At 37.4% G+C, this 24,316-nt stretch overlaps 2 protein-coding genes across 5 annotated transcripts; both read left to right on the top strand.

Moving 5' to 3' along the window:
* The first annotated feature begins 1,151 nt into the window (after positions 1-1,151).
* On the top strand, positions 1,152-6,039 carry sgk2b (serum/glucocorticoid regulated kinase 2b). The gene is made up of 12 exons (XM_079626360.1): positions 1,152-1,496; positions 1,879-1,927; positions 2,282-2,336; positions 2,594-2,634; positions 2,718-2,775; positions 2,863-2,946; positions 3,034-3,165; positions 4,207-4,319; positions 4,452-4,671; positions 4,754-4,909; positions 5,025-5,114; positions 5,429-6,039. The coding sequence occupies exons 1-12, from the start codon at positions 1,430-1,432 to the stop codon at positions 5,576-5,578; spliced, it is 1,215 nt and encodes a 404-aa protein (XP_079482486.1). The 5' UTR covers positions 1,152-1,429; the 3' UTR covers positions 5,579-6,039.
* A 489-nt stretch (positions 6,040-6,528) lies between these two features.
* Positions 6,529-19,830, top strand: l3mbtl1b (L3MBTL histone methyl-lysine binding protein 1b). Of its 4 annotated transcripts, XM_079626844.1 has the most exons (22): positions 6,894-7,014; positions 10,042-10,161; positions 11,452-11,683; positions 11,775-11,845; positions 11,942-11,985; positions 12,064-12,178; positions 12,333-12,384; positions 13,015-13,109; positions 13,317-13,421; positions 13,534-13,669; positions 14,062-14,153; positions 14,254-14,405; positions 14,485-14,561; positions 14,736-14,821; positions 15,363-15,473; positions 15,600-15,714; positions 15,797-15,896; positions 15,975-16,211; positions 16,290-16,351; positions 17,209-17,354; positions 17,455-17,517; positions 18,257-19,830. In XM_079626844.1, the coding sequence occupies exons 2-22, from the start codon at positions 10,048-10,050 to the stop codon at positions 18,383-18,385; spliced, it is 2,334 nt and encodes a 777-aa protein (XP_079482970.1). In that variant the 5' UTR covers positions 6,894-7,014; positions 10,042-10,047; the 3' UTR covers positions 18,386-19,830. The 4 variants fall into 4 exon arrangements, with proteins under 4 accessions (XP_079482967.1, XP_079482969.1, XP_079482970.1 ...); XM_079626841.1 differs by having other exon boundaries at positions 6,529-7,014; positions 11,775-11,985; XM_079626843.1 differs by having other exon boundaries at positions 6,580-7,014; positions 11,775-11,985; positions 15,797-15,878.
* Positions 19,831-24,316: the final 4,486 nt, after the last annotated feature.

Genomic DNA, 24,316 nt, shown 5'->3' with positions numbered 1-24,316 from the left:
ATTGGTTTACATGACAAACCACTTAAATGAGGCTCCTCGTGTGATTTGCCTTGTTGCGATCAGGCAGCATTTAGTTAAATTGGGATGCAAACAACAATGTGATATCTTATTGTTCTGAGAAAATGTGGGTGCATGGCCACCAGATCACTCACACTTTGTTTCTACAGTAGATAATTGTGTCTCCCAATGAGAATCCATTAGGTAATTTGACAAAAGATACGTGGATCTGTGCATGGGTGGAGAGTATTTGTGTGTCCTGGTGTCATCTCTCTGATTCAGAAACTAATCAGGGCTGACTGTCCCTTAACCTTCTGCTTGCCAAATATAGATTTCTCTATACTCTACACCCCCACCCCTCTATGACGTCAGAGAGATCAGTGGATTTCTTGGAAGGTATAGCTTTAATAAATAATTGGGTATTGTATGACATAACAGTCTTGTCACTCATCTTTTCTCTGATTTTCACTCCCGCCATCCTTTCTTTCGCATTAATCTAATATAGGAATCTATCACTTAATCTAGTGCGTCATGTCATATATAAACCGTACTTCAACGTAGTACCCCTGCAAGTACAAACACATGTTTTTCTTCATCTGTTGTTGATCTGCACTTATATTAAGAGACACTGTTCCCTAGACTAATTTTTCCAGCATCAATGTCTAATGAATGTGCTTTTATGTCTCTCATGTGTGTTACTGTGTATTTGGCTGTGGTGATAAGCAGGCATTATGTAACCTGTAAAGTTGGCTGGTTGAGTGTTAACATACCAACATGGCAATAAGAGAACTCTTAAATTATTAAGAGCCAGACAGGTTGATGATGGGATCCCCCTTATTGGAAGTGTTAAGAGCTATCCAAGAAGAGTTATAACCCTCTCCAACCACAACCCAACTTATGCAATTCTCTATCAAATATACACATTTAAATACATAATCCAAATAGTAGCCTATGTTAGTAGAATGTGAAAGAGGAATTTGGAAGACTTTAAAAAATATATTCTGCCCTGTCAGTAGGCCTAAATTTCAGTGCAAATCGGTTCTTTTCAAAGCTTTTGTGAATGTATTTTACCTCCACAGTCTAACGTTTCGTTCGCGTTTATTTAGCGCCCTCTAACAACCTTGTAACTTTTGTGGCAATTTTATATTTCTTTAATGGGATCATCATCCGACGCCGTATGTTGAAAAGGGAAAACGAGAGCTCAACTGGGCGCTATACTATCCAAGCAAGCGTGTCTTATCTGACATAAACGGGCGCAGTGGCGTCACAGCTTTTGGAAGGAACCACGTGTCCTGCAAAAAATAGCCGGTCACGGACGGTTCCCCTTATGACATGAAGCAGCGCTCAACCAGAACTGACCGGTAAGACAGCAGACTACCTACGGACTCACAACTCACAGCTGCAAGCCAGGGCTTTCTTTCTCGTCGAAAACATGGTGAAAAAGGATAAAAGTCCCGTCACTTATGCAAAAATGAAGGGAATAGTTTCATATTTTACAGGTAAGCTCAAATACTTTTCCCTCAAACTTTAATAAGAAGAGACATCTTTGGGATTAGATACGTAGCCTATGATATAACGCAGAATCTATCTATCTATCTATCTATCTATATATCTATCTATCTATCTATCTATCTATCTATCTATCTATCTATCTATCTATCTATCTATCTATCTATCTATCTATCTATCTATCTATCTATCTGTCTATCTGTCTATCTATCTATAAATTCAATATTTGGAAATGGGCTTGTTTTAAAATGTAAATCAGCTTAAAGGTAATGTTATTCATATTTGCTTAGTCTTACAAAGGTTGTTCTATGTCCACTATGCAGCAGATATTTCACTAAATAAAAATAATCTTATAATATTTTATTTTCTCAGCTTTGATCAAGGACAAGAAGCTTGGATCCAGCCACCCAATCTATCGACAGTGAGTCTAGTCATCATTTTCCATTGCGTGAGCTAAAAGTGAAGCAGCACATGGCTCTGAGTGCATTCCAGTGCAGAGTTCAGAAGATTTACTTATTATTTCATTATTTCGGCAAAGATCAGCTGGAAAATCAGGAATGACTGAAGTTGCACTGCATGTTTCAGACTGACCACCAGTGCAACTTTAAGACCATGACCTACTTATAGCAACATTCCAACGTGAAACCAGTAGCCAAGTACTGTTGCATAGGTGTTGGCTGACTCTGGGGCAATTTTATAAGAAAATAACTAGAACTAAAGATTTTCATTTGTTAAAAATAGCTGCATTTCTCTGATATGGTTTCTCTCATTCCAGAATGGATTTCTTGCGACCTGGGGGTAGTCTTTCTGAGGATGACGGAGCAGCAGCTGTAAGTGAACTTTAACAAGCTCATGTCCACTTGTATGTCCTGGGCCTACATACAGATTAGCAATATCTTACTTAAAGTATTAATAAAGGTCTACAGTCCATTCAGAAACAAAACGTCAAGTCAGCTGCACTGATTTGAGTTGCTGTACTGGTTGACCTGAGTAATCTATAGATGTAACAGGAAGTGAAGTGATCTGTGGTATGGTTTCATATGTCACTGGAGTAAGCTGCTGACTCTCTCCCCGATCTCTTTCCTAGGTTTGTTACAGTAATCCATTAACAGAGGAGCCACAATCTCGGTAAGTGGGGTGCTCAACTATCAGTCTATATGGACACAAATACATACAATTACACATAAATATTTATTTCTATATGATTTTAGGGTATCTGCTGCTGATTTTGACTACTTGAAGGTTATCGGGACGGGAAGCTTTGGCAAGGTATAATGTTTATAGAGACCCACTCTGCTTTGTATTTTCTGTAATGTATAAATATTGTTTAAACTTGGTTTGAATGTCTTTATTCAGGTGTTCTTGGCCACACATAGGGAAAATAGCAGATACTACGCAGTCAAAGTCCTACAGAAACACATTATTTTAACAAGGAAAGAGGCGAGTATGACTATCTATGAGTATGTTACTATAATTATTTGATTCATAAAGTGTCTGTGTGTATTAATTGTGTTTTTTTTTTTACAGGAAAGAAATGTCATGTGTGAGCACAGGGTGTTGTTAAAGACTCTTAATCATCCATTCCTGGTGAAGCTCCACTTCAGCTTTCAGACTAAGGACAGACTCTATCTAGTGCTGGACTATGCATGTGGAGGAGAGGTGTGTTTACTTGGCTATCCAACCCTAAATCACACCCTAACCCTAACAGAAAACATTGGCTTTTATACAATTAAAAAAACTTTATGTACTGTTTCTATACCATTTATACAAAAAAGGACTCCAAAAGTATTTTTTTGTCAGATTTAGCTCACTTCCAAGTACATATTCATCCCTGAAATATAGTTAAGTAGGTATATAGACACAATCAAGTACACACAGCTTGGAATCTGGACTTGTGTTTATAGAGATGAATGCAGATCAGAAGTTCAAGTCAGAGGCCAATAACAACGGCTGGATTTCGCATAGTTCTTATCTCTCTGTCTCAATATACAATGTGTAATTGAATATCAAATCGAAAAGTTACTAAGAAAAAACACAACTCTGAGGCCAATTGTAGTGGACGAAGCCTACAGTCACGTTATTTAGATCTGTTAGTCCGTCTTCGCAAAACCAGACTGTAGCAATTTCAGGAAAAACTGCATTTACAGGACATTTTAAAAAGATGAATTATAGTTTTAGTCTGACTGAAATTGAACTTTTTTGAGTAGTGGTTCTTAACCATGGGGTCGGAGCCCAATAGGGTCTCAGCAAACTTCCAAGGGATAATTCATATATTATTCCAATATAATTAATATATTATTATAAATATAATTAAGAAGAATATTATTCATATATTTAAACATCAAACTTAATTAAAATGATCTGAAATAAAAAAATTCTTTCATATTTGTTGTTTTTATTAAAGAACATGCACAAAATTAATTGAGGTTAATTCATCTTACCTACCGTATATTGGCACTCCTAGTATCTCAGTGTTAACAGTACATTATAGTTAATATTATTATTTTATAGTTCTGTTCATACTTTGAATATTGTGTTGGACAGTGTAGGGCCTTCAAGTCAAAAAGGTTGAGAATCACTGTTCTGAGTGACAGAACAATCAAATGTTCTTATAAATGATATGATACAAAAGTCCAAATAATATGGTAGTATGTTGTATGTATTATTGTGTTAATGAATGTCTATTTTTCATTTTTGCAGCTCTTTTACCATTTGCAGAGAGAGGGGGTGTTTGGAGAACCCAGAGCCAGATTTTATGCTGCTGAGATTGCCTGTGCTTTAGGATACTTACACTCCCTGAAGATTGTCTATAGGTAACAACACTCTTCTGAAATATCTGTGCCTGTATAATGCAGATAAGCTCATTCGTTTGTGCTTAGCAAGAACAAGATGATCACCAACTTTCAGCATATTTACAGTAATCCATCTTTCTCACATGCTCACAGGGACCTGAAACCAGAAAACATTCTGCTGGATTCTGCGGGTCATGTGGTTCTGACAGACTTTGGCCTGTGCAAGGAGGGCGTGAGTGGACATGGCACCACCAGAACCTTCTGTGGAACCCCGGAGTACCTAGCACCTGAGGTCCTCCTGCAGAAGGAGTATGACAGGACTGTGGACTGGTGGGGTCTGGGCGCTGTTCTCCATGAAATGCTCTACGGCCTGGTAAGCAAACCCACTGAATGCTCAGATAGATAAATAATACAGGTAGACAGGTGTGTTTTACACAAACTCTTTCCCATTCCAGCCACCTTTCTACAGTGCAGATCGTCTTGATATGCTCAGAAATATTATTTATCAGCCTCTGGTTCTAAAACCGGGAGTGTCTAGTGCAGGCCGAGATCTGCTGAAGAGACTGCTAAACAGGGACAGGGCCAAGAGACTAGGAGCCAAACGTGACCTGGTAATCCAACAAGCACACAGACACATTCACGAACAATCACACAATCTGAAATTGGTTTATCTTGCTAAACGAAAGAGTGGCTAAATGTCATTTTGCCTCTTTTTCTGGCTTTTAGACCGAGCTGCAGTCTCATCCATTCTTCTCATCTATTCACTGGGATGACCTTGTTACAAAGAAAATTTCTCCACCTTTCGTTCCCTTACTGGTGAGTTTTTTTATTGCCACATTTGTCTTTAATGGGATTGTTCACCTAAAAAAAATGGTTTTACTACTATTTAATTAAACCAGTATGACTTTTTTCTTCTTCTGTGGAACACAAAAGATTATATTTTGAAGATTTTTTTGTCCACACAATGAAAGTCAATGGGATCCAAATTTTCATTGTACAGAAAAAAAAAACATTCTTCTAAATATATTTTGTTAGTGTTCGACTGAAGAATTTTTTTTGAGTGTGAGTAAATTATGTCCTTACAGGACATGAGCTTATTTCATATTAATTTGTATTTGTTTACATTTCAGTCTGGCCCTGGTGACCTCACAAACATTGACCCTCGGTTTACAGAACTTCCTGTTCCACACTCGCTAGGAGCATGTGAGGAGTCTGGAGCAACCTTTCCGGGCTTCACCTACACCAATGAAAACATTTTCTCACTGACTCGTGGACACTAAGACAAATTTTTTGTCAGACCAATACATTGCGTCGGAACATGTTTCTAATGATTTTTAACTTTAAGTAAACACAGTTAATTTTTGATGTTAGCTGGACCAATGCTTTTGCAACATGACTACAGAGTTTCTATCAAAAGTGACTGCGTTTTCCTAACATTCATATCTTATTTAATAATTTTTTTTTTAGCCCTATTTGATAAAAACTATTTGTAAAAAAAAATACAATGTTTATTGGTGTTCTGACTGTTCTATATTGTAATGAGATGAAGTGAGACTACAGGTTGCACCAGATACTTGATTATAAAAGAGATATAAAGTTGTGAGACCGAAAGAATATTAAATCTGAATGTTAATGTTGTGTACAGTTTTAAGATGGGATTGGTAAGTGTTTAATGAAATTGTCTGAACAGTAAAGAATGTCTAATTTTTGGAATGGAAACAATAAAATTATTTTAAGCTAATCCGCGTTTATTGAATATGTTTTATTATGAAAGCCTATTAGTTATCGTGCTGTAAAAAACAAGGTATCATTAACGATTCACAGTTGTGCACTCGCGTACTTTAATCGAGACATTACAAGTTGTCATCCACAGATAATTTACATGTATAATTTGCCACTAGTTTATTTTTATAAATGGCAATGTTCTGCTTCCTGTATTTGCCTCAGACCTACTTTACAAACAACGTGCCAACCTTGAGTCTAGGAAGAAACCTCCACTTTTAAGCTCACAGCGCCATCTTGTGGAGTCTTCGTTAAATTCGTTGTCTTCCTTTTCGCCACTTTTGCAACAATGCGGCTGTCAAAACACTGTATTTAAATATTACGAACTTCAGTTTGAAGCTCAACGCAGTGTTGTTTTATGAATAAGCTCGGCCTTTCTCTAATTATTGCATATGGCCAAGTATGCCCTTCAAACGCGTACAAAAGAGATTTGCGGAGTAAAACCTGAACACGTGATGGTTACAGGAAATCAAATCAGAGGATCGCCGCTACAATGACCGTAAACTGAACAGATAAAATAAATCACACTCTGAAAACAGCTCGTTTCAGTGAGCACGCACTACGACTCCATTAAAATTGAATAATTTGTGGACCTGTTTGAACTCTACAAAGCGCTCTCTTTTTTTGTTTAAAGAGCGTAAAAACGTAAAGGGGATCAAAACGATTTTCTATCTGTAATAATAAGGCCTTCGATTGTTTTAACGCAACAAGCACCGATTGAAAGGGGTATCGCAGACAAGTCAAAGCTGGGGTCATATAAGGACGCTATAAGGCTCAGTTCCTCTGATCCTCCGTTGCATTAAGATAATCACTCACAAATATATGCTGTGGTGAAGTTTATCGGGGCTGTAGAAGTTGGACAGACACATATTAACCGGCGCATGCGCAATAACGCCACCATCCAGGTCTAAATAAGAGTTAAGAGAGAAACGAGGTGAGTTGCACGTTTATCAATAAATATGACGTTAATGTCGTCACCCACGCAGTAAATAACGATACTAATACAAAGTGCGTTTCTTGTTTAACAATTTTCAACCATTGCGACTATTTTCACCGAGGTTCAAAAACCGTAAAGATTATTAGAAGTCAAGTTTGTGCAGAAGAAACTAAAAGCATGCAATTTGTTATTTCCCCAGGTCTGCATGCACCCGAGTTATTGTGTTTATATACTGATAAATGACAACTCATTCAAAGTACCACGGGAAATGTTTTTCTTTTGGATATGAACGTGAAACTGTTGATTTGGTTTATTGTAGGCTGCCCTGCTAATGTTACAGCTAGCCGGGGCTATCAGTCGGGCTAACGACATTCCGTGACAAGGGGAAAGTAAGGAGTTTGTTGACGGAGGGGAAAACATTGCGTTTTAATAAAACAAGTTGTACACTTGGCCTTCCCGTGTTGTTTGAAGGTCCGAGCGACGCGAATCAGACCAGAAAACTGTTATAATTTACATACTTTAGACGTGTCGGCGGCCCTTTGCTATCCTCCGCCATTTTGTGTGTCAGTCGAATGCTAATAATGGGCGCTCGCGCATTGCACTTTATTTATGCTCAGAATAAATTCAGTCATCACTTGAAATATCCAAACAAACGTTTTGTATTGAACCAGAAGAGCTTTTGGGTGATCTTTGTGGGGCACCGTTACTGTACAATCTGAGATTTTGATAATATTTTGATTTAAGACACACGACAGGTCAAGAACGTTAAAACACTATTGCCTACTGTATACGAACGATAACGTGCTTGAATAAAGACTTTCTTCTTCGAAAACGAATCCATTGTGAGTATGTACGTTTTACCTTGTCATCGCGATTATCCGCCCTCTTTAAAAGCACAGATTTAGCGATATTCTTTTAAAACAAGGAAAAGCTGAACTTGTTCGTCTAACTTTACTTTTAATCGCTTTCCTCCAGTAATAACCACCAAAGTAGTTTAAGTCTGTCAGTGAGAGTTTGTATACATAGCTAGTCTATAAAAATAAACATCATAACAATGTAGAAATACATATTTTTGTCCTCGTTTAAGTGCTTGGTGCAAATTCGTACTGTGAGCAGCAGTCGCCCTCTAGCGGAATTGGCTGGAACTACAAGCGACGCGCGGCTATTTCGTAATCTCGAGTTGCGGTCGTTTCATCAGCCGCAGTCAAAACACGGTTTTCGAAACGAGAACGTCGGATTTGAATATTGAAAACGACAGTTTTGTTTTGTTTACTAAAACAATGTACGCTAATATTTATATGCCACTCACAGCAGATGCTTGGTTTTCAAAGTGCAGTTATGTGAATGCATTAAAACAGTGGTTCTCAACCAGGGGGGCTCAGCAGACTTCCTCTCAACAATTAAAAGGCCTCAAGACTTACAAATAATTTAAAGCAGAAAATAACGAGCCTTAAAATTAGCCGAAACAGCTAAAATCAAGGTATTACTTACTTTAATTCACCCCCTCTGAAACCGTTTTTTGAAGGACCAAGATTCTCACAGCCCTGGAAATCCTGGATGGGGAAGCCTGTTTGTAAAAGTGTGATTTAAAGACCTGGAAAAATCATGTAAATTAATAAAATATTATAATGCCATGGGTATTTTGATATATTATCAGGAAAAATTAAAGGAAAAAAGTAGAGCATTTTTATATATATATTATATATATACATATTAAGTCATTCGTGATTTACTGAATATGGATTATATATATATATATATATAATCCATTTTCAGTAATCACGAATGACTGAAAAAGTTAATTGGTTAAACCCTAAAGAACATTCAGATCTTACAACTTCTTGAATCCTGAAATGTTATTATTTTAATATTATTATAACTTAAACGTTTTTATTTTTATTTAAAGAAACAGAGTGTAGATAGATTAAAATAAGTTTTAAAAAACAAAACTAGGGCTAGGGGGCCTTCATATATCGTTGTGGACAATGGGGGGCCTTGGAGTAAAAAAAGGTTAAGAACCACTACATTAAAGGATTGTTTGCCCTTTAGAGATGTTTTGGACAGTTTGGTTAAAGGGTTAGTTCACCCAAAAATGTTCCCATAATTTACTCACCCTCAAGCCATCCTAGGTGTTTATGACTTTCTTCTTTCAGCCAAACACAATCTGAGTTATATTAAATAATATCATTGCTCTTCCAAGCTTTATAAGGGGAGTGAATGGTAGCCCAAAAAGGCCTTCTGAAACAAAGTTATGTGTTTTTGTATGAAAATTATCCATAATTATAACTTTATAAACTATAATGACTACACAAGTCTAGCTCTTGCAGAAGAGTGACCTCTGACCCGACGCAAGATGTATTGATAAACGTGGAAGCGCAGACGATAGAGCAAAACAAAACACCGTAGAAGTCTAAAACGAGAATTTTTAAAGAGGAATGAATGTCAGAAGAAATTGAGTGTGTTGCCCAGCCTTATAAAGATTGGAAGCGCAATTATATTATTTAATATAACTCCAATTGTGTTTGGCTGAAAGAAGAAAGTCATATACACCTAGGATGCCCTGAGGGTGAGTAAATTATGGGATTGTTTTCATTTTTGGGTGAACCCTTTAACTTTAAAGGGTACGTTCACCCAAAAATGAAGATTCTGTCAGTACTCACCCTCATGTTGTTCCAACCCCGTAAGACTTTCGTTCATCTTCGGGAACACAAATTAAGATATTTTTGATGAAATCTGAGAGCTTGATCACTCCTCCATAAGTTGCTAGGTAATTGCATGTGCCAGCCCAGAAAAGTTAGTAAAGACATTGTTAAATAGTCCAAGTGACTACAGTGGCTCAACCTTAAGTTTACCAAGCGACGAGAATACTTGTGCGCAAAACCCCCCATAATAACGACTTTATTCAACTATTCATTTTCTTCCGTGTGGGTCTCTGATGTGAGTTCATGAGAGCACCACGACGCATGTGCGAGACCTGAGAAGTTCTCAGACATTTTTTTCTCTCTTTTGTCTTCCATTTTGTAGGAAAAGATGGCAGAGACATCTACGAGTGGTGGTCCTGCTGTCACTGGAGCTGATTTTGACATGATGAGCGCTCTTGACTGGAAGGACGGCATAGCCACATTGCCTGGAAGTGACATTCGGGTACAAATATTAAAGGGCACCTATTATGACATTTAAAATGTTCCTAATGTTGTTTTGGGAGTCCCCAACAACAGTTTTACGTGCATGCAATGACAAAAACACTTTTGTTGTCGTATAATATGCATTTATTTTTGCCTAATTTGCTCACCGACTCCCAAATGATTCGTTCAACGACTCATTTTTCCAAACCCCTCCTTTGCACGACGCTAATCTGCGATTGGTCAGATGACCCAGCAGTGTTTAACACGGAGTACAATGATGCTTTTATCAATTAAATTGTGTTATAATATGATTATAGTCCACTGCTTTGTAGTTTGTAGTAAAAAACTAAAAATAAGATAAAGAATTTAATGTTATGTTAGCGAGCATAGCTCAGAGTTCATATTGTAAAAGCACAATCAGTGCTTCAATCAGTTTGCGTTAGCCCGATGCATAATAAACACAACGTTTTTACAGAAAAAAAAAAAAAAAAATGCAGTTACGTTACTACGAGGTATATTACTCTATTCTTTAAGACAACTCCGAAAACAACGACAAACACTTCACATATCTCAATACAATTGTCATTGAAGACCTAGAAGCTAAAGGATGCTTACACAACAAACAAAATAATTATTAATCATGCTACATAAAACATAAAAGCAACAATTATTAATAACACTTACAGGTTGTGATACGGAGGAGGAAGCTGATGCAAATACACTTGGAACTGAACCTTCCTTCAATATCAGCCGGAATCCAAGTTTGATTGCATTTAAGTTGATAAAGCAATCGTCTTCAAAATGGCGCGAGCAAAGCACAAGGCTCGGACTATACTTCTGTGGTATAGTGAATTGTAGCCACTTAGTCTTCAAATGCTCCTCCTTGGGCAGATGAAAAAAGTTGGCTTTTGAGTCGCACTTCAGAACTCAGCGTCTCGTCGCCATGATGTTTTCCCTGCAGGCCTTGGAGCGCAATAAGTGGGCGTATCGTATTCAAATAACTTGACAAGTTGACGTCATCTAGTCAGAGAAAAAGCTTCGGTCTTCTAACGATTCATAAAAATGACTCAGAGTCGACTCTTACTTTTGAAAGACAATAACTTTATATACGGTGCACTTTCATATTTCAAAATTTGCAGGATGTTTTTGTTCACTTAGATCTATGTTACACACTACATGAAAGGTAAATTTCAAAATTCCATAATAGGTCCCCTTTTAGTATATCTGATGCGTAAAGTGTGATGCAAGGGACATATTGGACTATTCTGAATGTGCTGATGAAAAATCTCAAAATCTGGTCATTTTTTAGTTTCGGATGACTGAATTTGGCACCCTGGAGATTGTCACAGAGGCGGAGCCCAAAGTAAAAGAGACGGGGCCCAAAGTTAAAGAGGCGGAGCTCAAAGTTAAAGAGGCGGAGCTTACAGGCCCACAGCCTCAAACTACAAGCACCAACAACAGTAATTCCCCTGAGCAAAACAAAACTTCAAATCAGACTGCAAAGCCCCAGTTGAATACAGACCATCAGACAAATACTGTGGGTGAGTACATGTAACACATATTTCTACCAAATAGAGGAATGATTTGCTCTTTAATTTATTTTTGAGTATTCAATTTCTCTCAATTTTTCAGTTTCCACTGACCCCCACAGGCTGGCCGGGGGCATCAACACTAGGAGTCCCAACACTGTGGATAGCCCCAGCGTGAGTACAGTGCCCAATGTGATTGTTCCCATCACTGAGGCCACTGCAAACTGCAGGTCCTGTGGTCACTCTGGTTCACAGGAGTCTTTCCTACAGGGCAAATTTTGCAGTGCCCCTTGTGTGCAGCCTACCAGTGGCAGGTACATGTTTTTGGCACTTACACAGATCTGCCAGTTGCACTGTCTATGGTGAATTTATAAGTTATTTTGTGTGTGCAGGTCAACCCCAGCTGAGGCATTCGAAGGAGAGCGTTTAGGTAAACGAGTGAGAAAGAAGAAGAAGATGTTTATGGAATCTGGAGATGAAGAGGAGGACAACATAGAGGAGGAAGAGGTAACACAAACACAAACACACACACACACACACACACACACACACACACACACACACACACAAACACACAAACACACACACAAGAGCACACATTCAATATCAACATGAATGAACTACTGCATTGATCAGTGTTTATTTTTTTCTGTTCTTTCAGGAGAAGGTTAAATCCTCGAAGGGAAGACGAGCGGCTAAAGTTGCTAGACTAGGTTAGTAATTTTCATTTAGCTAACACACACACACACACACACACACACACACACACACACACACACACACACACACACACACGGAAATATAAACTTTGGCCAGATGGTATCTCATGCCTTATGTCTAGGGATTCATAATATATTGGTGCCATATCAGTTATCATCTTAATAGGGATTTTATTATTTTTATTTTAGGATATTGGATATATTTTAATTGTGCATGCTCATTTCACACAATTTTTAATTAAGGAAAAAAAAAATATTTAAATTACCTTTGCTGTCTTACAATCATATAATAATAAAATAAAATCAACGAATTATGTAATAACAATGTAATCTCTGTTAAATGTAATCTTAAACAAATCTCTAAATGAATATAGTCATATTAATATTTGTATTCATACTATACATTATAATGTTGTGATGCTTAATTTCACTGGTTACATTTAATTTTTTAGTCTAACATTTTTTAATTGGTGCATCCCAACTTGAGTCTTTTAGCAGGTTGTACAGATTGTGTCATGTATATTATTTTCAGTCCGTTTCAGACTGTCATTCTGTCCATGTATTATAAAAATGCTTTTCCAAGCCTCTTTTATAACGTGCCTCTTTGTGATGCTGTTTCCATAGTGACAGCACCTCCTGTTAAGAAGAAAACCTGGAGTTGGTCAGCTTATCTGGAGGAGGAGAGAGCCATTGCTGCTCCTTTGAAACTTTTTAAGGAGGTGAGAAACACAGCATATGTAACTTGTAATTCTCTTCACGGTTATATAAAATAACATGGTATGGTTGGGATCCTGAATAGGATGGTAAGTTTAATGTCAATTCAGTTTTGTCATTAGAAAAAAGTGTTACTTGAAAGTAAACAGATGTTTTTAAAGCATGACATCTATGAAATTCAATAATTTTGTTTTTGTGCGTTTGCAATACAGCACCAGTCTGTTCCGCAGAGTAGGAATGGATTTAAAGTTGGCATGAAGTTAGAGGGACTGGACCCCTGTCACCCTGCTCTCTTCTGTGTTTTGACTGTTGCAGAGGTAACCAGGGTCAAATGTTTCTGTGATGTTACTTTGTGTGATTATTAGGAGCACAAAACGAAATATAGTTTTTTGGTTGTGCTTATAGTAAGATGTATTTTCTCTGTTCCAGGTGCAAGGTTACAGGATTCGGCTTCACTTTGATGGTTACCCTGAGTGCTATGACTTCTGGGTAAATGCTGACTCATGGGATGTGAAGCCGCCAGGCTGGTGTGAGAAAACCGGCCTCAAGCTATTGCTTCCAAAAGGTGCTTAATGTACTAATAAAGATGTACTGTATAAAAAAAGGATCAACCATGCAAAATGCTACTTTTGTTTTCTGTAACATGGTAGATCTGTTTTATAGATGTTTCTTTATGTGTTAAAACTACTTAAACCCAATATTCACTCTGAACTGTGTGATGACAAACTGGTCTGTTATTCTGATATTCAACATAAATGTAATAACATTGTCATTTATACAAATTATTATTTATAAATATAATATAATATATAATTTAATAATTTATTTAATAAAGCATGGTTATGTTAGCATAGTTTTCATGTTGTTTAAAAAAGTTTTTTTGTGGACACTCTTAGTTGCTGCATATGCTGCTAGTAAAATGTATTGCGTATGCTGTTCTTTACTATGATTTAACAGGTTGCAGAGATGGAGAGTTTAACTGGAACACATATGTAAAGAACTGTAGGGGTCAACTGGCCCCCAAACATCTCTTCAAGAGTCTTAATACAGTATGTCATTGCATATGCACACACTTCAAGAGAATAAGAGATATCTCAATAGTCTCTGTTCCAGGAGATCATGCTTTCATGTGTTATCTGCCCTATTTAGTCAGTCACACCGTCAGGGTTCCGTGCTGGGATGAAGCTGGAAGCCGTGGACAGGAAGAACCCGTCACTCATCTGCGTAGCAACCATTTCTGCTGCTGTCGACAACCGGCTCCTCATTCACTTTGACAACTGGGACGATACGTATGATTATTGGTAAGATCGTGAGCAGAATACTGGCCATATGAGTGTCCCCATGTGCGTGTGGTTGTAAATGCATTCTGTTTGTTCTCAGGTGTGATGCCAGCAGTCCGTACATTCATCCAGTCGGGTACTGTGAGGAGGTGGAGTTAATCCTCACCACACCTGCAGGTCAGACTCCCTTTAACAGTTTTTTCCTCTCTCAAATTTACCATTGACCCCATAGCACCCCCTGGACCCCAGTTTGAAAGCCCTAGTATTTGTTTTCTTTTTCTTCTCTTTTTTTATTTTAACAAGCTCTAATGTGCATGAAAAGTTTATGTCTTCTATTTATGTCTTTCTTAGAGTATAAGCATCCAAAGAGTTTTTCTTGGGAAAAGTACCTTGAAGAAACTGGAACCCAAGCTGCACCAGCTAGAGCTTTTAAACAGGTAAGGTTTAAATCATTGCAATGAACCATGAGAGGTGTATACCATGTAGGTAAATCATTTAATATAATTTAGAATTGGTCAAATGTCATTTGAAAGGTCCTAGTAGTTGGTGTGGTGCAAAAGTGCAGTCAGTCAGTCTGAACAACATAGAAATAAAATGTACAAAGAATAAACACATTTGATCTGGTTCAAAGTAGTGGGCAGTTTGATTAAAAAAACAACAACACCTAATTCAATGATAATATAAAATATTTTTTTTGTGTTTAAACAATTTACACAATCTACACAATTAAAATTTATTAGTATAGCTCTCTTCATTATATATATACATTCTACATTTGAGATATATATATATATAAACAAATAAATGTAGAAAAATGGCAAACAAGCTAAAGGTGACAGTGGTGAGAAACACTCCCTAAAAGGATATTAATGACATATGTCCTGTTTTATACATTTGTTTGATTTAATTATGTATTATTTGTTTATATAATATGTTTTTAATTGTTTTTTGAATGACCTTTGATCCTTGGTCATCCAGAGACCACCACATGGCTTCCAAGTTGGGATGAAGCTAGAGGCAGTGGACAAACGTAATGCCGTACTCATCCGTGTCTCCACCATTTCTGATATAGAAGACCACAGAATCAAGGTTTACACACAAATATATCTGTTTAGTCTAATTAGCTTACTCTAATTAGAAGCCAACATGGACATACAGTATTTAATATGCTAGTATATCTTCACTAATTCTTTGTGTTTATATATATATATATAGGTCCATTTTGATGGTTGGAGTGACGAGTATGATTATTGGCTAGATGCCGATAGCCCAGAACTGCACCCAGTAGGCTGGTGTCAGAAAACAGGTCATCCTCTACAACACCCCAACGGTAACATACTGTCCTACACACAAATATAAAGTATTTCACCACACCAGACTCATAATCTAACTCGTAATGGTAATGTTATCAGGTCCCAGAGATTCTCCAGTCCCCCCAGGACAAGGCTGCCCAACCCAAGGATGCAACGGAGTCGGACACATTCGAGGACCTCGGTATGGGACACACTACACGTAAGTTATACATGTGTTGTTACAAACACAACTCATAATTCGTATTCAAATGCAAACGAGTCTGTCCCCCATTGTTAGGGCGGTGAGTTGTCCATACTCGGATCTGAATTTGAATAAAGACGGGTTGGTTCCAGACAGACTGAGCGGGGAGAGGCCAGTCACGCTCAGTGGACCCCCGCGCCACCGCCGTGCTGAAACACTCACTCAGACGCAGCCTCTCACACCCACACCCACACCCAGCGCCAGCACCCCAGACCCCCCTGACACCACCACAGACACCTGTCCGCAAGCTCGGGCAGTGCGTGAGCACATTGTGTGAGTGTCAGCAGTGATGTACAGTTGTACAGATGTACACACACACGCTCACTTTTGATCTCTTTCTCATTCCTTCAGGTCTGGCAGCGCTCCTAAATGTGTCAAGCCAGCCCAAGTGAAGCAGGAAGGTGATGGGAAAGGTATATATTCTTCAGATATTGTGATATTTAGGCTTTTTTGTGGATAATCCATAACCTCTGAGAATTTTGTACATGGGTCAATGAAGCGGTGCTTGGTTGTTTGCCTGGATGTGTAATAATAAATAAAATTCATAGATATAATGACTTAAATACACTTCATCTATTAAGTGCATATTTTTAATTTCTGAATTACCAATTTTGATTTTTTGGGAGAAATAAAGTAAAACATACATAATACATAATTTTTTAATTCAAGATATATTTAATAAATAGTTTGACAGTCAATAATTGTTATTTCTTAGAACACAAAAAAATATCTTAACAAAACTGCTTTACTCACTTTTGTCCACCAAATCAAAGCCATGACAACTAACATGACCAGAAAATGATATCAGAAATGCATGCTGTCATGACTGTCAAGGTCAATAAGGTAATTTTACCTTTTTATAACAAGACAAGCTTAGTTCATTTGTAGTTCATATGTAAAATAACATGTTTTGTGAAATATTTATGAATTAATAATTCAAAAAATTAAAAAGAAAACTTTTTGGCTAGAAATTATACTTGAGGTTTTTTTTGTGGGGAAAAAAAATTATTAAGATGTATAGACTCGCATGTATTCAGGGTGTAAGACAAATGTTAATACATTTTCTGATGGTTATACTACATTTAAACTTTTCTAAAAATTTCAACCATATAAGATGCTACCTGAATACAAAAAGCACATTTGTAAGAACTTGGCACCTGTATTTTTAACTAGTAACCTTTTCTTTATCTTGGACACTCTTATTTGCCAATGACTGACACACGAGAACGTTTGCAAAGTATTTCATGAATACATTCTATGTGTGTTGTAGATTCTCTTCAGCAGTTCCTGCATGAGTCTGTGTTTTGTGGATGGGAGCCACCGAGGTTTCAGCTGTGTTGGGAAAAGCATGGCAAACTGCTGCCGGAAGCTTTGGGCCTCACCGCCAAGAGAGTGGCAAAGTGGAACACTGAAGAGGTGGCATTTGATCATTCTAGAAAAGTTAATTTATGCTTTAAAAGAGGCCTTCTAAACATTCATTTTTTTAGCATCTTATTTGACAATGTTGTTCTTTCAGGTTTCAAGTTTTGTTCGAGGCCTGCCTGGCTGCAGAGAGCATGCTGCCACCTTCAGGAAGGAGGTAAATAACTAAAACATCAACTTTACCTGTGAATATTAGTGTAACGTTACGGACCTTCCCTATATACACTACCATTCAAAAGTTTGGGGTCGGATTTTTTCCAATGTTTTTGAAAGAAGTCTCTTATACTTAACAAGGCTACATTTATTTGTTCAAAAATACAGTAATATTGTAAAAATATTATTACTATTTAAAATAACTGTATTTTTAATATATATTAAAATGTAATTTATTCCTGTGATGGCAAAGCTGAATTTTCTGCAGCCATTACTCCAGCAGGGTTCGTATGGTCATGAAAAACCTGGAAAAGTATTTTAAAATAGCAATTTCCTGGCCTGGAAACCCAAAACGTTTTTGGAAAAGTCATGGAACTTTTTTTCCACAAATATCTGTATAATAGAATATATGCTTAGTCAGTGCCTGAATTTTGCAGGTTTCGAGCTTATAATGCAGGAAATTTAATTAATTTCCACAAAAATGTTTTCACTATAGCATATAGATTAGAGGAGTAAATTAATACACACAGAATGTCAGATCAAATACATAATTTGAAGTTATTTAATGGTCCACGTCTTCTCTCCCTCGCGCTCGCTCTTATATATGGCTTTACAGAAACACATTGCGTCTGAAAAAATTCCCCCCATTTTCTTGCACTAATTTAGCACTTTTAGCACTAATCTCTGAGTATTTTTGTTCTCAGGCTAAGTGAATGTTTTTTCCCCCATTCTTTTTCCTACAGCAAATTGATGGCGAGGCCTTCCTGCTCCTTACTCAGTCAGACATTGTAAAGATTCTGAGCATCAAGCTCGGCCCCGCTCTCAAAATTTATAACTCTATCCTCATGCTGAAGAGCGCAGATGAAGAGTAGACACCTCATAGCAACTGCTACTCCATCAAACAACATGTTTGAAAGTTGCTCTTGCCTCCACCGATGTGTCCAGCGGACTGACAAATGCTCAATCATTGTTCTCATTTATGATTGACGGACATTGAAAATCAGCCGATCCAACAAAACTGTGTGTGATCATAAAAATCACATCTCTTAAGGCTGATGAATATTTGATGTCTCCCCTTCCAACCCTGCACTCGCTCTAAATTAGGTCTTATATTCTCTTTTGAAATAGATAATTTGATTCATATTAGACTCTGGGAGGGGTGAGTACACTACTGAGGCACCTTAAAATGTTGAAAGCTTAAACTGGACTGTTTCATTGTTGATATTTATGCTTTTACAGTTGCTAAAATGACGGCTAATTGCATTTGGTGCCAGAGGCACGATTGAAAGGCATGATGGTAGAACTTTTACTTGAAATGTTTTTTTTGTTTTTTTAAATGCAAGAATACCTTTGTTTGTAATTTAACACGCATCCCAAATAATACAAATTATCCTGTTTGAGACCACTAGAGGGCAGCAGGATTCTTCGTGTGTGTGTGTGTGTGTGTGTGTGTGTGTGTGTGTGTGTGTGTGTGTGTGTGTGTGTGTGTGCGCGCGCATCTGATGTCAGGGAATTCTTGCTCTGGGCAAATCTGGAATTGAATGTCTCAAGTTTGTATTTACTTCAGATCTTGTAAAATGCATTTGTAAATTGAAGAAATTGTACATTTGTTGAAGTGAATTGGACAGTGTGACCGACTCACTAGACACTGAAAATAGAATTAGAAATGAGTGGGTGTGTGTGAGTGTGTATTTTAAGCTTCCGAGACCCTGACATTTTGCCTTGTACAAGCATTCCTGAGTACTAAGACATTTTGTTCTGTAATTCACCGAGCAAAAAGCTTTTTGTACATCCGTGACCTGCTGTATAATACAGCTGTAATGCTCAGCTCTGCTGCAACTGATTTTACTCAGCCATGTTGGTATTACTCCACTTTCATGCATTGGTTTGGCTTTTGCAGTGCTTCTCAAAGTTGTCATTATACATACATGCATATGCAGGTTCTTCTTATAGCTTTAGGTCAGGATAATAGATCCAGTTAGGGTCGAAACTGAAGAAGCTGAAGACTTGGAAAATGGTTGTATAAGAGCTAAAATACTAAATAAAATAGATATTAGTCTGCAGATTATTGACCTGATTACAAGTAGGCATTTGGATGGTGATGGAAAATCAAGATTTAAGGAAATCCTAATCACAGTGGTTTGCGTCAAGGATGAGTTTGAATCAGATTTTGATTGTTTTCTTTGGTGTGTGTGTGTGTGTGTTTGTAGATTAAATGTCTCTCTAAGCAGACTGTTTATGTGTGACAGATTGTGTGTTTGAGTTTCAGTCCCGAATGGATGAATGAATAGAGCGAAGGAGAATAAATAAGGATTTCAAACAGAACTCTTTTGTTTATTTATTTTTTCATTCATAACAATCTTAAAGGTTGCATAAAACAGAAATTTAAGTTCATGCTTATAAACATTGGCTCAACTGGCACGGAGTTACTTTTGTCTATTTTTTATGCAATTATGGATTTTGGATTTGAGAGCAAAAATAATTATGATTGTAATTTAAAAAAATTAAAAGATTGCAGATAAAAAGTCTTCTTAAAACTATTTTCAATTCCGAAAATAATGCAACTGATACAAAAAAAAACCTGCACTATGAATAAACTTCCTTTTTCTTTATGCAGTTCCCACAGTTTTCATTACACACCCATATATTTTCTGCTCTGTTCTGCCGTTTTTGTATGCAGGTCTAAAACTTTTGCTTGCGTATTTTGCGTATTAGTATCAATTATTTTTGTAATAAAAGTTTTTTTAATAATACAATGTCATTATATACACTTACATTTGCTCTCAGACAGTATGTTTGATTGCGTAATGAAAACACCAAAGTAACTCCATAAACTGGCCACTTCATAACCTACAGAATCTTGTATACTGAACTACCATGATTTGGTCATACACGTTTGAATACATATTTAAATAACTAAGTATAATACAAAATAACAGTCTGAGTTAATGAGAAAAAAAACTTGAATTGGGCCTAAAGAGTCCCTAGAGACTCTAAGAATAGGTTATTCTGCCCACCGTGGGACCCAAAGGGCTTGCACACATGTTCCCATGACCCTCTAACCACAGTATCTCTCTTGCTCGCTCACTCCCACGTCACTGGCCGGTTTAAAGTAAATGCGCCTCCCCTCACGCTCATGACACGCGCGTTGACTAGGCTGGAGGCTGATGGATTTGCGCGTCTTCTTCATCGACATGGTTATTAGACTCGTTGCAAGGTGCGCGCTCACACGTCATTGAAGCAATTAAAACGGACCGTAGCCAATCATGTGTTTCCAGTGGAGAAGCAACTGAGGTGAGTTTAAGTGGTACTAACTTCAGGTGCTGATGTCCCGACTTGATATAGCTCAACGTTCACGATGAGTAGCTATGAAACAGTGTGTACTGAAACAGACATTCTACACGTACTGCGTTGCGTAATGTGCTTGATACATCATTTTGAAGACACACCCATTTGTTTGTTACCTTAAAGTTGAAGTGTTTTACAGGACAACTATAAATAAGCCATTTTCATGTTGATTTCCCTGCAAACGTGTAAATGTTGTGGCGCTATTGTAAGATTATTCTGTTTGAGAATCTAATCAGCCCAATTCTAGCAACATTGGCCCAACCAATGACATGTTTAGGGCGGGGCTATCTGTATTTTTGACCAATGGAAGACAAACTCCACCTTTATTTTTTTCACAAAACGAAGGCCACTTTAAAGTCACCATATCAAAATTTACTTTTTTTTTTTTTTTTTTTCTATTTTCTTTTTTTCCTCAAAATTTCATTATTTATTGTAAATGATTTATCCATGCACATATTTTTTTAAATTCATACCTCGTAATCTTTAATTAAAATGACTTTCCCTCCCTCTTGCCAAGACATCTCTTCTCTTTTCTGATGAAGTGTTTACTGACGTGAGGGCGGGTCTGTTGCACTTTATTCCAATTGAAATTATTAAAATCAAGTCCTGTCCTAAATTTCTTTCTTGTTCATTTAGATCTAAATTCGTCATAGAAAAGACTATCGCAAATGTTGCAGTACGCAGCAGTCTTCACATATGCTGAATGAACTGCTTTTGTGGACAAACAGCTTATCATTTAATTAATCGACTGCCTATCAACGTAACATGTTTGTCATTATTAGTTTTAGATTAACCTATTTTTAGAGTTTACACAAAAAAAAAAACGTTTTGTGAGGTAGTTCTGCACTTCTCATTTATTGGTATTCACAAACAGTATACGGAGCCCTCTCTCTGCTTTCTAATCGGTCTTGTCGTACTTGATACACTGATCGGTCTGTGCAGCGCCGCTTCAAGTCAAACACACTAATGACTGTAGATATTCAAGGCTGTAATGTGATTGGTTGTCAAGGCACACGTGACCAAGTTGAAGCTGGTGAGTGGTGCAGGTATGACGTCACTTTGTAGGCCAACCGGCAGTTAGCATCACACTGGTTCCCTCAACAAAAACCCAATAGGATTTTCCCATAGGCTTAAAATCAAGCTCTGTGATCAACAAAAGTTTATGATACTTGCATGTTTTGTCCATCAAGATAATTATCACAGATGAACACAACTTTTATGAATTTTGAAGCCTAAATGCAGTCGCCAGAAGTAAAAAGCTAAAAGTAGACTATAAACGAACTACACCACGGTCCCATGAATTCAACGTCACCATCACTAAGCTTCCGACAACTCTTTCAGTTTTTATCTTAAAACATTTTCCCAGAACGTTTGAGTTAGAATAGTTTGCAAGAGCACAATTATAACCATAGCGATGCTGTAAAAGCCTCCCGTACAGCGCGATGACGTTTAAAGGATAATTCCGGTATTTAACACCTTGAGTCTATATTGTGGTTTGTTTTGGATGAACAAGAGTGGTGGACAACATTTTTTTGACAATGGTTCCTCTCTCGAGTTTTTGACTATAATAGAATTGGCCATGGACCCATTTAACATTGGAGTCAATGGCCATGTCCGAAAATGTCATTAAAACAGCCAATAATGTTCGTTTACAAAACTGTTAAACTCACCGAGTGGTTAGTGGTGTTCGTTGATGATTATAAACAATATATCGTTGCAATATATGATTCCAATCCGTTTATTTTGCTATAGTGGAACTATTTTTTCAGACACTTCACAACCGTGTAACTTCCGCTCAATATTTGAATCTGAAGCGTTAGCACACTCCCGACCACTTGATGGCGATAACCGATGTTTATGTCTCGCGGGACACTCACGGTCACAGTCGAGTTCAACTTCATATTGCACTGGTCAGTGGTCACGTCTTTCAATATTTTCAAGGTTTTGTTTGTTTATTTCGCTGACTCTCCCGGAGCACAGTTGCTCTGCTCGCTAGCCTTATGAGAAACGGAAGCGAGCAAAAAGACTACATCGACCAAATGTAAACAGCCCCTTTTCCGTTTCCAGTAGCGCATTTATATTAACGAGCACTCAGTCCTTCAACAGAATTCAATGGGATTTTACAAAATGACGAATAAAACACGACAGAAACTGTATTTCGCAACACTTTTTGTTTCTGGAACATCAACTAACATCACTAATCACTCGGTGAGTTGCACAGTTTTGAAAACTAATGTTAAAGGTTGTTTTAATGACATTTTCGGACATGGCCATTGACTCCAATGTTAAATGGGTCCATGGCCAATTCTTTTATAGTCAAAAACTCGAGAGAGGAACCATTGTCAAAAAAATGTTGTCCACCACTCTTGTTCATCCAAAACAAACTACAATATAGACTCAAGGTGTTAAATACCGGAATTATCCTTTAATGTCCCGGACAGCCTCTGTAGTTCCATTTAGCCACTTGTTAGCGACCGCCTTTTTCAAGACACGTTTTTTCAAAAGAATAGTGTATCTTAAAAATATGTTTATAAATGCTATTGTCAAAATTTCTATTGTTAAACTGAAGTTGGATTTGTTGTATATCTTGTATGACTAGATGCACTGGTGGTAGTAAAAACAACCTTCTTCTTAAGAAATTGTTTATATCGGTTCCACATCCTGATAGCTAAAATTTGCTACCCATGATTTTAACACTTATATTTCAGTAGTACATCTAAAAATAATTGCCTGTTGACAATATGTGTTACCCGTGTCATGTGTCTATTATATACAGAATGGTAGAGCAGCACAGAAAATGATTAAACTAGATTATCTGTAGTTTCTGAGTAAAGATGAAACTACACAGATTGCCTTACTGAGCAGAGATGAAATGTCAAACATCATTTGCAGTAAACCTGTGAGGAACTGGAAGTACAAAGAACTTAAAAAAAGGATTATAAAAGGATTGTCGAGGATTAGTTGTCTTCCCCACAAATAAATGCTTCTGAGAAACTGCTAGGATTACTATAATAATGCATGCATTCAATATACAAAGACTCTGTGTTGTCATCTAAAAAAATATTTTTTTAATATTTATGATTTGCAGAGGTTTGCTTTAGTCCATTAGCCTATTTTGCCTTTATTCCCAGGAGAATGTCTGAGGTAAATCCCACAGAAAAAGTCGCTGTACCAGTCCCAGAGTCAAAGACTCCACCGCCAAGGACGGATCCAGGGCCTGCGATTGGTGGACTGCGCCTGCGATCTACACCAGGGGCTTGTTTGTTGTTTGCTGGTGTTTTGCTGATAGTAGGAATCGGCGTCGCTGTGGTGGGGTATTGGAACAGTCAACCCCGCCGACAACAAACACCACATCACGTTTCAACTGGACGCACCTCTTCAGAGAAACTGAAGCTGATTGGTCCTGTCATCATGGGGGTGGGGCTTTTCATATTTATTTGTGCCAATACAATTCT

Source organism: Phoxinus phoxinus (genome assembly GCF_949152265.1).
Source record: "Phoxinus phoxinus genome assembly, chromosome: 10".
Taxonomy (NCBI): Eukaryota; Metazoa; Chordata; class Actinopteri; order Cypriniformes; family Leuciscidae; genus Phoxinus; species Phoxinus phoxinus.
The sequence above is the reverse complement of the archived record's forward strand: the minus strand, read 5'-3'. Positions and strand labels throughout refer to the sequence as shown.

Excerpts from the sequence above, each read along its gene's own strand:
- l3mbtl1b (XM_079626841.1), top strand. The coding sequence starts at position 10,048 with ATGGCAGAGACATCTACGAGTGGTGGTCCTGCTGTCACTGGAGCTGAT. Across the intron at positions 12,385-13,014 it reads GGCTAAAGTTGCTAGACTAG|TGACAGCACCTCCTGTTAAG; the intron begins GTTAGTAATTTT and ends CTGTTTCCATAG. Across the intron at positions 16,352-17,208 it reads GCAGGAAGGTGATGGGAAAG|ATTCTCTTCAGCAGTTCCTG; the intron begins GTATATATTCTT and ends TGTGTGTTGTAG.
- sgk2b (XM_079626360.1), top strand. The coding sequence starts at position 1,430 with ATGGTGAAAAAGGATAAAAGTCCCGTCACTTATGCAAAAATGAAGGGA. Across the intron at positions 1,928-2,281 it reads AGCCACCCAATCTATCGACA|AATGGATTTCTTGCGACCTG; the intron begins GTGAGTCTAGTC and ends CTCTCATTCCAG. Across the intron at positions 4,910-5,024 it reads TAGGAGCCAAACGTGACCTG|ACCGAGCTGCAGTCTCATCC; the intron begins GTAATCCAACAA and ends TCTGGCTTTTAG.